This window comes from Callorhinchus milii, unplaced genomic scaffold (genome assembly GCF_018977255.1).
Source record: "Callorhinchus milii isolate IMCB2004 unplaced genomic scaffold, IMCB_Cmil_1.0 Scaffold29, whole genome shotgun sequence".
NCBI lineage: Eukaryota > Metazoa > Chordata > Chondrichthyes > Chimaeriformes > Callorhinchidae > Callorhinchus > Callorhinchus milii.
The window spans coordinates 3,702,133-3,714,897 of NW_024704770.1; the positions used below are offsets into that span (position 1 = coordinate 3,702,133).

The 12,765-nt window shown below is 43.7% G+C and overlaps 1 protein-coding gene and 1 non-coding gene across 2 annotated transcripts in view; one reads left to right on the top strand and one right to left on the bottom strand.

Annotated features, from left to right (window-relative positions):
- pkn1a (protein kinase N1a) overlaps positions 1 to 12,765 on the top strand; it is a 51,370-nt gene that overhangs the window by 27,448 nt on the left and 11,157 nt on the right. The window contains exons 3-7 of the mRNA XM_007909389.2: positions 2,381 to 2,535; positions 4,440 to 4,569; positions 6,470 to 6,615; positions 8,175 to 8,388; positions 12,067 to 12,267. Coding sequence (XP_007907580.1) covers positions 2,381 to 2,535; positions 4,440 to 4,569; positions 6,470 to 6,615; positions 8,175 to 8,388; positions 12,067 to 12,267 — 846 coding nt within the window. The remainder of the gene's footprint in view (positions 1 to 2,380; positions 2,536 to 4,439; positions 4,570 to 6,469; positions 6,616 to 8,174; positions 8,389 to 12,066; positions 12,268 to 12,765) is intronic.
- trnat-cgu lies at positions 8,045 to 8,121 on the bottom strand. Its single transcript has one exon. It is a non-coding gene; the product is annotated as a tRNA-Thr (tRNA).

Here is a 12,765-nt window from a genome sequence, read left to right on the forward strand (position 1 = left end):
TTGCATGACTCAGAGGCCAGAGTGACCATAGTTCAAAATTCACTGCCACTGTTTTGTTTTTTTTGTTTCTTTTCTCCCTTCTACATCCTGTCAAGGCTCCCTGATCTTGCAATGAACTCTATTTTCTTGTATACTCCCATTTAAACAAATGCTCCCAATATATTGTAATAGATTTTCAAGATAATTACTCAGGGATAAAATAAAATGGTTCCACTTCCCAATTGCCCAGTTCAGACGCCTCAAGATATTTCTTTCCAAGAGTATTGTCAATCATGCCTGGGAATGAGAGTCCCAAATCACCTCTCAATACTGTGTTATCCTGCCTCAGTCCTTCCGTCTTAATAATAATCCTTGCATTTGATATAGTGCTTTATCACGTCTTTGAGAGGTTTCAAAGCGCTTCACAAAATAGATAGTAAAATGAATATTTTGTGGGCAAAACATGGCAGCCAATTGCGCACAGCAGTGTCTCATTGTTGGATTGAGTAACCAAATTAAGATTTTATCATTTTTTGGGAGGGGATTATTGCCCCAGAAAAGGAAACTGCCAATTAATAGGCTATTCGACTTGTTGATGAGGCCAAAATAAGGGAATATAAATATTAGATGGGGACAGCAGAAGATCTAAGAGGAACTTGCACAGATGCTAAGAATGCACATCTCTCTGCTGGAAGCTGTGCTTCAAAACGAAAGCATGAAATGCAGTGAAGAGGAAACTGTATTGTGTACATGAGGGAGAAAGGAATCAAGGGGCTCGGGAGAGGGGAAGAAAGTATCTACGTTTCTACACCTGCTCATTGTCATCGTCTTGAATGTAAGATACTTCAGAAGTTTAAAAATTCTTAAATTGGTCTTCATCTGGCAGATTTTTCAAAGATCCGGTTTAAAAACTGCGAAACCAATTTTGGAATTTGAAACATTGCAAATATTCTGTGTGGTCTAACAAGGCTGAGACCGTGAGGATCGTGGCCTTGGATGTGCTAATGAAATGAGATATGTGTTGGCAATTTGAGGAATTCGGGGGAGATGTATCGTAGGAGTCTGGAGGAGGAGTCTGGAGTGGGAGGAGGAAATCAATTAGTTTTAGCTCTTGGCAGCTCTTTATTTTTAATAGTTTTTCCCCCACTGTGAGGGAAGTGGGAATCACTGTGGTGGGAATTTTTGTTCAGCGGTTCATAACTTACTTGTTCACAGCTAATCGTTGCAGACCACATTAAAGCCTTCAGTTCAGGAGTGAAGGGGCATTGGCAACAGCTACCATTCGAGTTTGGCTATTTTAGAGATTTTTTTTCCCCTATTTGACTGTTTCAACTGTGGAAATTTACAAATTAGCGGAGCATAACAGCTGCTTAGGGAAGGAACATTTGTGTGAGCAATTATTCAGCAAAACTAATGCCACAATTACACTGAATCCTGTCTGTGAGGCTGAGACTTGATTCGACAGCACACAGGAAGCTGTTTAAATCTACACAGCATGACCCATGCGCACTCTATTAACAGACCAGTTCTGCACTGTATAACTCCAGTCCTCCCCTTTCCGCTCTTCTGTTCCTCACCCCATCACATGGCTTCACAGGAAGCCTTGAAACACCGTCTGTTCCAGGGCTTCCGGTTGAACAATGTGAAACAGTTTAAAAAGAGACCGTTTTAATGGTATTTTTTCCCAACTTCTTGGGAGCTTCAAAAGCTTTTTGATTACATTTTACAAAGTTTCTTTCAAACATTTTATGATGGCAAGTTTGTGTTTGTACCTCGGTTAATAATGTTTATTCTGTTACACATCGAGCAAGCTCTGTCATTCTGACGGCAGCATAATTTGAAAGAGTAAAGTATCCAAGCCTCTCATTGATAACAAAAAAAACAAACCATCCATGTGCTGTTATGTTCTTTTGCCACACATTTGCACTTCCATTTTCTATGTTATGTTTATTTAATATTGTGTTTTTAGCCAAAAACAAACTAAAAAGAAAAACTCCTTTATTTCTAAATCATTCGTTTCTCATTTTCCAAATATTGAATAAGAGGCAACAATTAAAATAATTAAAACAATTGAAACATGGAAGGCCTCAATTGTGAAACTAGTCTTGTAAAGTCTTACAATCTTACCAACATTATAAAGCTAATGGCTGATTATACATATGCTTGTGGATGAAATTCCTCTGCAAAGATTATTTTTTCTACAAATACATCATTACTACACTTGAGGGCAATTGCCGATGAAATTCTTTGAGATGTTTTTACGTTATTCATCACTGTATCAAATGCAAGGATTATTTTTGCACACTGCAGCCAAACTAAGGTAACGGACTGTCAAAATAGCAGAGGGAGAAGAGAATTCTCCTCGGACCTCACTGATGGTAATGTTTTTCACTCTGTTCAGATGCACCGCTGTCCCCTGGCACTCTGAGCCGCGAGGCTCGGTCGACTGCTAACAGGAACCGTATCGTGGCTCTCGAGAAACAGCTGGATATAGAGATGAAGGTTAAGCAAGGGGCTGAGAACATGATTCAGATGTATACCAATGGGCCAGTAAAAGTAAGTATTTATTTTTAGCTTCCTTTCCTCCTTTCAGTTTCTGTACGTCAAATGCTCTTCACTGGTGTCAGGGCAATTCGGTTTGTGAAAGGAATGGCCCCTCCCTCGGTGGGCACTGGGGTTATTCTCCTTCGCTTTGTCTTCATGTTCGGATCATCGCGAGGTGCCACAAGCTTGCTCTTATTTATATAAATTTGATTTTAATTGCAATCGCTTAAAAAAAATACATGTCCTCCCTCCACATGAGGAAGTGGCTGGCCTTACCTTGCAGACCTCAGTTTTAACACCCTGAGACTTGCATACTCACTCGCTGTTCGTGAAGATTGTAAGTGAGGTGCGCTCGCTCAGTGCGCTCAGCTAATGTCTCAAGGTCAGGCAGAGGAAATTATATTTTTGATCAATAAAGAACAAAGCAGAAGATTGTGAGTGTCTAGAAAGCATTGAACCAATTTGAATTGAATTTCTAAAGTAACTGACTATATTAGCCACACAGCAGCCCTAATCTGCCTTGTAACTTGAGCGTTATTGGATAAGCTATGAAAATGTGCCATGAGATACCATGTTTTTAGTAATAAAACTCTTGCTGTGTAGAGGACAATGCGAGGTCTCGTCAGGGTAATGAATTTAGATTTGACAGTCTCTCGAGGGCAGCTTTAGTGCCTAATTTCCTAGTTTTGATTGTGCATTGCCAAACGGAAAATTTGGCTGTCAGAGCTGCCCTTGCGATGAAAATACGTCATTCTCAATTTCAAACCCTTCAGATTTATATTCAGTAAAATTCTCTTCCCTCACTCCCAGTTTGATTTTATCTGTTTCTTGGGATGCAGATCCCTGGGTTCCAGTCCCTCTGGAAACTTTACCCCAGAAGCCATTGATCATATGAACCTTGACCATGAGTGTCTGTCAGTTCAGGAGCTGTTGCTGGAAAAGATTAGCTGCTAAATTTTTCTCCGTTATTCAATCATTCCATTTCACAGGCACTCATCATGTGAGGCATTTGGACAGAGGGCACCGTGTCAAACACATGTGCTGATGTATCTATTGTTCCACAGCTGAGCTGGGGTGGGTTCCTGGACCTCTGTCAACCATGCAGTCATCTTGCTGCTGGGAAATACACCGGAGATGTGATGGTGACTTCATCTCCAGTTCTCTTGAAGGAACATTTTGTTGTTAATAATAATAATAATAACAATCTTTGTGTCTTTGAGACGTCTCAGAGCTCTTCACAGAATACACTGTAAAGTGAATCGACTATACATTTTGTGGGCGAAACATGGCAGCCAATTGCGCACAGAATGTGAGTTGTTACCTGTGATGCTGATTCCACCAAGTAACACACTTTTGAATTGGCTTCCACATGACCAGAGCGGCCATCTGTCAGACAATCTCATCTCAACAAAGCAGCTGAGTGAAACTAAGACCATGACAAATATCTCTCAACACCACCGCCTCATTGCCAGTGCTGCTTTTTTTATTTTTGTCCTGAAGGCGAGGGATATCTGTGCTTGAATTAATTGATATAATAGTTCTCCTCTGTATATTTAGAAGTATTGAGGATGGCTTGAATGACCACAGGGCTCACATTCCCATTGAGACAGACAATGCAGATCTGCATCAGCAATGCCAACTTTCTGAGTGATGAATTTGCGGTTCCAAAACAACTTTCGCTACTGAGGAAAGCTCCCCGTTGGGTGGTGCTGGCTCTTTAACCAGCTGCTTCCCCCCGCCCCCCCCCACTTCTGACTTGTTGATTCATCTTGACAGGTCCTCTGAGATTAACAATCCCAGCTCAGTTCTACTATTCAATTTTTCAGAAGATGTGATACGGAAGGCATTACAAACATTCAGCGCCCTGACCAATGTGAGCTAGTCATACATTCTTGTTTTACTTTCCAATCTCTCAGGATCGGAAGCTGCTTTGGACTGCTCAGCAGATGCTGCAGGACAGCAAGACCAAGATTGAGGTGATCCGAATGCAGGTTCGCAAGGCAGTGCAGGCGGATGAGGTGCATCTGGTGTTTGAAGACGGGCAAGGTAACTGATCGGGAACGATAGCTTCACCTGAGACTGAGAAGACTACAGCAATACAATGCAATACAACAGATAGGGATTTGTACTCAATCGGGGTGTGAAGGGAGTTGGAGTAAGGGATGGTGGAGGGTAGGGGTAGGAGGGTGGTCGACGGCATGGTCAAAGAGGAGGGTCTTGAGATGTGCCATGAAGGAGGCAAGGGAGGGAGTGAGTCAAAGGGAATGTGGGATGGAGTTCCAAAGCATGGGGGCAGAGAGGCTAAAGACTCCCAGGAGAGTACACTGTTGAGGGTTTTATTAGCTGTGTAGGAACTAGACTTTCCAAGAGCTGCGAGCAAGATTAACGTGCAATTCTTTGAACCGGTTACTTAAATCTGCATTGTCACATTGCCAAACAATCAGCCATGCCTGTTGTAGACATTATTGGATAGAGAACGGCCGGCATCAGGGACGGCTTCACTGGGAGGATGATGATAATAACTATTAGTCAGTTCCTGGAATGTATAATGGCAAGTGAATGTATGTAGATGTTTGCTACGGAAAGGAGCAAACTTGCTTGTGATGGTTTTGTAGTTAAATACTCTACCAATATTCCCTGTGTGACTCCCATTCGAGAATCGTGAGCGCTCTGGGTGAGATTGTCCGTGGAACCCTGCCCATGGAGAGGGAATTGCGCCTTCAGGAGAGCAGGCGCAGAGGGTGGACATTAACAGAACAAAAAGTAATGTCTGAAATGCTAAAATAAAGTAATTCCATCATAAAGAACTCATATCATCCTCTGAAGCCCTCGATGGAATCCTAGTGTCAGGCACTCCTGGGCACCTGCCTTTGTCAGTCAGGAAAACAGAAAGTGTATTGTTAAGTGGATTTCTGTTCATTGTTGGACAGTGTATAAAATCCAAGCAGTATTATTATTATTATCATATACTGACCACCGTCTTATTATCCTTTTGCCTTTATTCCATTATCATTGTGGATCCTGGAAAACCATGTGTGGCCAATGCTTTAATATTTATGGAAGGAATTATTGCTGTACATTGTCATTGAGATGGGAGGCATTTAGTACAGCAATAGCCTGGGCTTGTTTATATGGCTCTCTAATTTATCAAGTCTTATCAAATTCAAAGTTTCAACAAACAGTCTGTAAATGCTAAGGCAGCAGAGCTTGGGAGCAGACATCAAGCGAACATACTTTTCAAATACCAAACAGGGTCATTGTGCTTTATCCAGTTCTGAAGCCCCTTTTTACTATATATGGAGTTTAATTGTCATAGGGAATGTCAAGTTTATTGGAGCCGGGAGTATAATCCCCAATCATGCATTGAAGTCACTAAATGCAATCTTGTTGTAACTTAATATTTATGTCCAGTTGAAGCTGAGCTCACTGAGGTGGTATCAGTAAATAAATAATCCTTGCATTTGATACAGTGCCTTATCACGTCGTTGAGGCATCTCAAAGCGCTTCACAGAATGTACTGTAAAGTGAATTGACTGTATTTTGTGGGTGAAACAATATGACGTTGGTGTATAGTGAAGACATGGCACTTGGTTCCGCGCTTTCTTATGACTGCGTGGTTTAAAATACTAAAGGGAATTGACAAGCTTGATAGACAACAACTCAATAACCTTTCCTAGAGGGTCCAAAGCAGGCGATACCCAAACTTAACCCTAACCCTAGAGCAGGGGGAGGATAGGGGTACTTCAGTAGAAATAAAGAGGAGTGAAATGCCTTCAGGAGAGGATAAAGAACATTGCTAGAGAAAAAATACTTATAAAATACAGGGTGAAGAGTTCCTCTGGGTTCCGGTTCCCTCAGAAGCCTTCTCCTATGTGTTTAAGGGATCTCCCCAGTGGTGACACCATGGTTAATTGTGACCCACTTCACTGTCTGTTGTACATTACAGGTAAGCCAGAGCTCTCGCTCATTGAGCTGAGAATCGAAGAACTTCGCCATCATTTCCGTGTGGAATATGCCGTGGCTGAAGGGGCCAAAAACGTGCTGCGGCTTTTGGGATCGGCCAAGATTCACGATAAGAAAGCGATCTCAGAGGTAAGCTCCTCGGAAGGGTTCCTCTTATATAACGTTGTACTATGGATAAGGTATGTGTCTGTCTGCCCATACCATGGAGTCTGACTACGAGCCGGGGGGGGGGGGAGAGAGGGAAGAGGGGGACCGTAAGCACGATCAAAAAGGAAGGTCTTGAGGCGGGATTTGAAGGCAGGGAGGGAAGGGGCAAGGCGGAGGGATTGAGGGAGAGTGTTCCAGAATTTCGGGGCATTGTGGCTGAAGGCACGGCCACCGATGGTGGAGCGGAGAGGACAAATGGGAGGCATATTTTAAATGACTAGTGAAATATGCAGAAGAGTGTGTACTTCAAGGCAAAATCTTCCATTAAAAGTAAAACTGTAGAATGCGTGGAATGTAGAACACACATTGACTTATTCTGTAACTGATTACATGTGTATAATTCCTATCAGCAATTCATCTACTGTGGTTTTGACAGAATGGAATTGGGATGGATCACTCATTTCCTGATTTAACTGATTCGAAACATTTTTCAGCACAAGATAAAACTGTGGTTAGTTTCTTCTTCAGGGATTATTTCAAGCTGAAGAACGTTCTGTTAAATTCAAATATATCTTATCTTTGGCATCCACTGGAAAAATAACGCAATCCTAACGATTCTACTTTGTTAGAAGTGTTGCCAGCTGAAAGATCTCTCAGCAAGAAAGCAGCCTAATACTTTTGATTCTGGAGATTGTTAACACCACAAATTAGAAACATGTTGATGCTTGTTTTAAAGATCTCCCTCTAGATCGCCCATTCTTCCATGGAAAGAGAGAGAAAAAGGTCTTATTTTGAAATGCGTGGAGTGTGGTGACTGTATTCCGTAGTCAAATTTCACAGCCAATTAGCAAATGACCAGTAACTGCCAAACAACCATGTCTCACAAACTGCCATAAAGTGAATGACCAATTTAATCTGGAGTGTTGGCCAAGCCAGTGGGTTAGAAGCTCCCTCCTCCTTGAAATAGTACATGGGATCTTTAATGTCCATCTGAACAGATAGGTTTCACGTTTCATCCAGTGGATGGCACCTCCAATAATGCAGTGCTCCTCAACACTGCATTGGAGTGTCGAGCTCCACCTTGAGTTTTAAGTCCCATCTCTGTACTTTTTCGGTTGCGTAGTCTTCCCCAGAACTTTATGTATCCATATCAAAAGGTTTTAGCTTCAATCAATTGTGGGAATAGGATAGGAGTACACCATGAGGGTCTGATTTAGAGTATAACTTTTTGAGCTCATGAAGGTGTAGGGAGCAAGCTCTCATTAGTATAGCACCCTGGCAGGTCATTCATTTATATTTGAAGGGATTATCATCCCCAGAAAAGCCATCTGCCAATCGACTGACAATCGGGTTCCTACTTACTGCTGGTAAACAGGCGTGTGTGTGGAGTAAGGAAACGTGCCCAACGTTTCGCCCTGACCTGGCCGGGAATCGAACCCAGGTCCTCTCGCTTACGAGGCAAGCGCTCTAACCACTGAGCTCCAGGACTCTAACTGAGTTCTGCTGCACGTTCTAAAGTTTCTGTGTACTTGTGATCCCAGGCTCAGTCCAGGCTGAACGAGTCAAGTGAGAAGGCGGATTTACTGAAGCATTCGCTGGAGCAGCGACTGAACGAGCTCCCGGAGGATCACCCCAAGGGCTGCATTGTGAAAGAGGAGCTAATCATGGCCTGTTCCCCAGCCTTCAGCACTCGGCATAACAGTGCTTACCAACACAGCCAGTACAGCACGCTCTACAAGCCCTCGCCACTCACTGGTACGTAAATCTCATGGTGAAAGCGTTCGGTTCTCTTTATCCAAATGGGACACTGCTGTGTGCGATTGGCTGCCACGTTTCGCCCACAAAATATACAGTCAATTCACTTTACAGTGTATCCTCTGAAGCTCTTTGAGACGTCTTGAAGACTTGGTAAAGCACTATATCAAATGTCAGGATTATTATTATTATTATCCAGTTTGGGTAAATTGTAAAGCCTCTTATGTCAGCAGGACATCTCAATGTTTTGATTTCTCAATCTTTTCATTTCATTTTGAGTTTAATGAAATGTTTTAATTTTTCAAGGTGTTTTATACCAGCAACATGATTATACATCTATCACAGCGCAGGACTCCCCGCCCTGACCTCTTGCCAGCCTAACTGGTTTCCCTTCTCTGTCCTTGGAGAGGAAGTGCTATTTGCTCACACCCCATTCCTTTACCTGACACATTCGCTGAGCTGGCTCGGGTCTTATGCACATTCCTTGTCCCTTCTGCTCCGCTATTGGCAGCTGTGCTTTCAGCCTCTCCGCCTTGAATCTCTGGTACTCTCTGCCTCAATCCCACCCCCTTGACCCTTGCTTCCCCATCTTCCGGTCGCACCTGAAGACCTTTCTCTTTGACCGTGCCACGGTCACCTCCCCCCCCTTCCCACCCAGCTCCGCTACTGTCGAGGGCTCCTGGACCCTACAAATGCGAGGTGTTGTTGAATTGCTCCAAGGTGTTGGTAATGGAGAGGGGCCAATAGTATTGAGCAGATTGGGACCTGTTAGGATGTTAGACCAACAGAGTGATATTTCTTAATAGGCGATGAGTCACTGAGAGAGGTGTACGTCTCAATACCAGTTCCTTATGAAAGTTGGCATGTTGTCAATTTGGAGGTAGAGGGGTGGCCCTGAGATGCTTGTGTAATTGTGAGCTGGAGCCTGTTTGGAGAGAGGCCAGCTGTGTCTGGAAGCTGTCAGGGGAATTCAGTAGCTCCAGTGGGTCAGATGAGTGAGAACTTGGCACTGAGCCTAGGGTTCTATTGGCAGTGAATACACTTTTAATGTGGCTGTTAATTATTTTCCAGAATAGATTCCTTGTTAATCTCAGCATTGCTAATCAGCATGGTCAAATACAGCACTATAAATGGCCCATTTGAGTGGTTCATCAGAAAGATAGCATCTCTTCCGTCTCTACTGAAATTGAAACGAAGAGTTACTTTTAATAGAATTGTAGGTATCACATCCAAGAGATTATTTATATTATAAACAAGGTATTACTGATGGTCAAAGCTGAGACATCTGAGAATCTTTGCAAAAAGAAAGAGAGAAACAGGTGAATATTTTAGCAAAGATTCTATAAATATAAAGTTGTTGTTGTTGAACCCATAATATTCTGAGCCAGAGACAAGATTTCTGCAAACAATGAAATTGATACCTGAGGGAGGGAGGCTGAAGGCACCTAGAAAAGGCAGCAGGTATTGAGGGGTTCCAATGGCGAGGAGAAAATCTGGAATATACTGGAAACGTGTAGTTCAGGACTATTGCCCGTCCACATTTTTATTTCAATACAAACGACGACAAAACAACAACAAATTGCATTTATACAGCGCCTTTCACGTCACGAGGACGTACTGAGCTGCTGGGGTGGTCCCACTAAACAACTTGATTTATACAAATGCAAATGGTGTCTTGTAGCATAGTGGTTAGAGCGCTCGCCTTGCAAGCCAGAGGACCTGGGTTCGACTCCTGGGCAGTGCGAAACTTTAGGCAAGTTTCCTTATTCTATACACGCCTCTGTTTACCAGCAATAAGTAGGAACCCAGTTGTTAGTCAATTGACAGATTGCTTTCCGGGGGTAATAATCCTTCAAAACTAAATGAATAATTAGATAAATAAATAATAATAATAAAAATTTGGTCATTCAATCCACGACTGTGGGGCGCTGCTGTGTGCAATTGGCTGCCGCGTTTCACTCACAAAATATACAGTCAATTCACTCTACAGTATATTCTGTGGAGCGCTTTGAGACGCCTTGAAGACATGATAAGGAGCTACATCAAATGCAAGGATAAATACACAGCGCCTTTCACAACATACAGGAGAATTTCTAATCACTGCTTGAGATGAGCTAGTTTACTGCAGCCATAGATTGAGCCATAGAGACTTCCAGCAATTCAGTGCGGACTTTAGAAACTTAACTGTTTTCTGTGTACATTGTAATGTGAGCGAGACCTTGGTGGAGAATTGCAGGCTTCGATGGGTTGTAAATCCTGTGTTACCCGGTAGAGAAAGCCCATTTGGAAGTGTTCAGACAAACCTCATGTGAAAGTGCTGACCTGTCTGGGTACTTCACTCCTAGTGCTCTCTCGCATACTAATGCAGACAATTCTGTGTTGTGTACAAGCCGCCGATTGCCAGCTGTATATCACAGTGTGAGATTCCTGAAGGACAGAGAAGCACAGTGTGGGAGCTGGGAGGCCCTGCGAGCACTTATTCATTCATAGAATAAAAATCGTACCAAAATGTTGATTGGCTCATTGATGGATCTGGATAAGATGGGTTTCAAAGGGCCAGTCAACCGTACGGTACCTCACAATTCCTACGCCTACCAGAATGATGAGGGGAAGGAACCAAATTTGGGATTAGACACTACATCTCTGCGTATTAATAATAAATAATAATCCTTGGATTTGATATAGCGCCTTATCATGTCGTCGAGACATCTCAAAGTTCACTGCTGCCCTGTTGCCGTGGCTCGGCGTCCAACTCCGCCACTGTAGTGTGCTCCAAGATGTCATGCGACGTGAAGGGCACTATATAAACCAGTTATTACTGTTGTGTGTTGAGAATGGGTAAGCAGTGACTGGACCTCATACACACAGCGAGTCCTCAATCTGAGCTGTGAGGAGACCAGGTCAAATGGAACCACAGAATATAAAGGTGGATCCACTATAGCATGAACACAGGCTGCAGTGTTGAACCGTTTCTGTGTGTGTGTGTGTGTGTATGTGTGTGTGCATAGCCAGCCTGCTTGCTTCCTGTGTACTAGCTAACTTTTGTGCTACAATGGCCCAAGTCTGCATCATTAGCGCCATCAGTGTTACTTCCTGTTCTGCTGGTCATGTCAACAGAAATCTGATGACCCAGATCAAGTCTTTTAATAATGATTCACAGCGCTTCACAGGACGTACCATTAAGTGGAGAGTGATTGCGTTCCTTGTGGGCAAATTCGACAGCCAATTATCACACAGCAACACAGAGTTTTCACACAGCCATGGAGGGATTGATCAGTTCATCTGTAATGTTAGCTAGGATACGAGGGGAATGTTTCTCTTTTTGAATAGCCCTTTAAAAGTCTTCTCTTTATGTGACTTCTCGATGACGTGATAAGGCGCAATACCAATTGCAAGGGTTATTATCGTAGCCCTTTAACATACACCCGAACAGGCTCACCACTCCCCCCCCCCCCCCATGTTGCAATGGCTTGATACCTGGAATTCTGCCATCTTTTAGTTGATGTGAAAGGCGCTCTACAAATGTCATTTGTTGTTGTTTAGCTCTCCCTGCTCTCCAGCTGGTTACACATGTGTCAGTCAAATCCGCTAATGTGCTGGCTGTGACACTGCTTGTATCTTGTGTACAGAACCTCCTGGAATACTAATCCACTGTCTGTTTCTGACTTGTGATTCCAGGCACACTGAAGGTCCGTATGGTTGACTGTAAGACTCTGTTAGAGTTGGTTCCTGGCCGATCCCGTGGCTCGGGTGTGACTCTGCCCGCCTACAGCCCCAGTGACAGCCGCACGTCCTTCATGAGCAGGACCAGCCGCGGGCTGTATGGGCGCAGTGGCAGCGGCAGTGGGAGGAACCTCTTCAAAACAGAAGAGCTGTCCAGTTGAGTAACTTTAATACAGAATATACTGAGCTTCTTTGCTGGATTTGAAACACTATTTGAAAAATTGTAGTCATAGTCAGTGCAAGGGTGGTGCTGGTATTCTGTATCGCTATTCAGCCTCTCTGCCCCCTCCTCTGGAACTCCATCCCACGATCCCTTTATGACGCCCCCTCCCTGTCCTTCTTCACGGCCCGTCTCAAGATCCTCATCTCTTTTTGAATAGCCCTTTAGCTCTTCGCCCAAGTGCGTCTTCGGTCACCCTCCTACCCCACACCCTCCCTGCCCTCCAGCCCCTCCTAATCCCTGCCCCCAGCTCGGGTCCAAATCCCTGACTGTCCATCCAGCACCTTGGGACATCCTTCCGATGTGAAAAGTGCTGTGTAAATGTCATTTGTTGTTGTTGTTGGGCAGCAACACTTTGCTGCTGGAAGCTTGCCAGGCGGTGCTGGCGATGGCAAGCTGTGCAGTTGTAGCTGAACACTTGCAGTACCCCGACA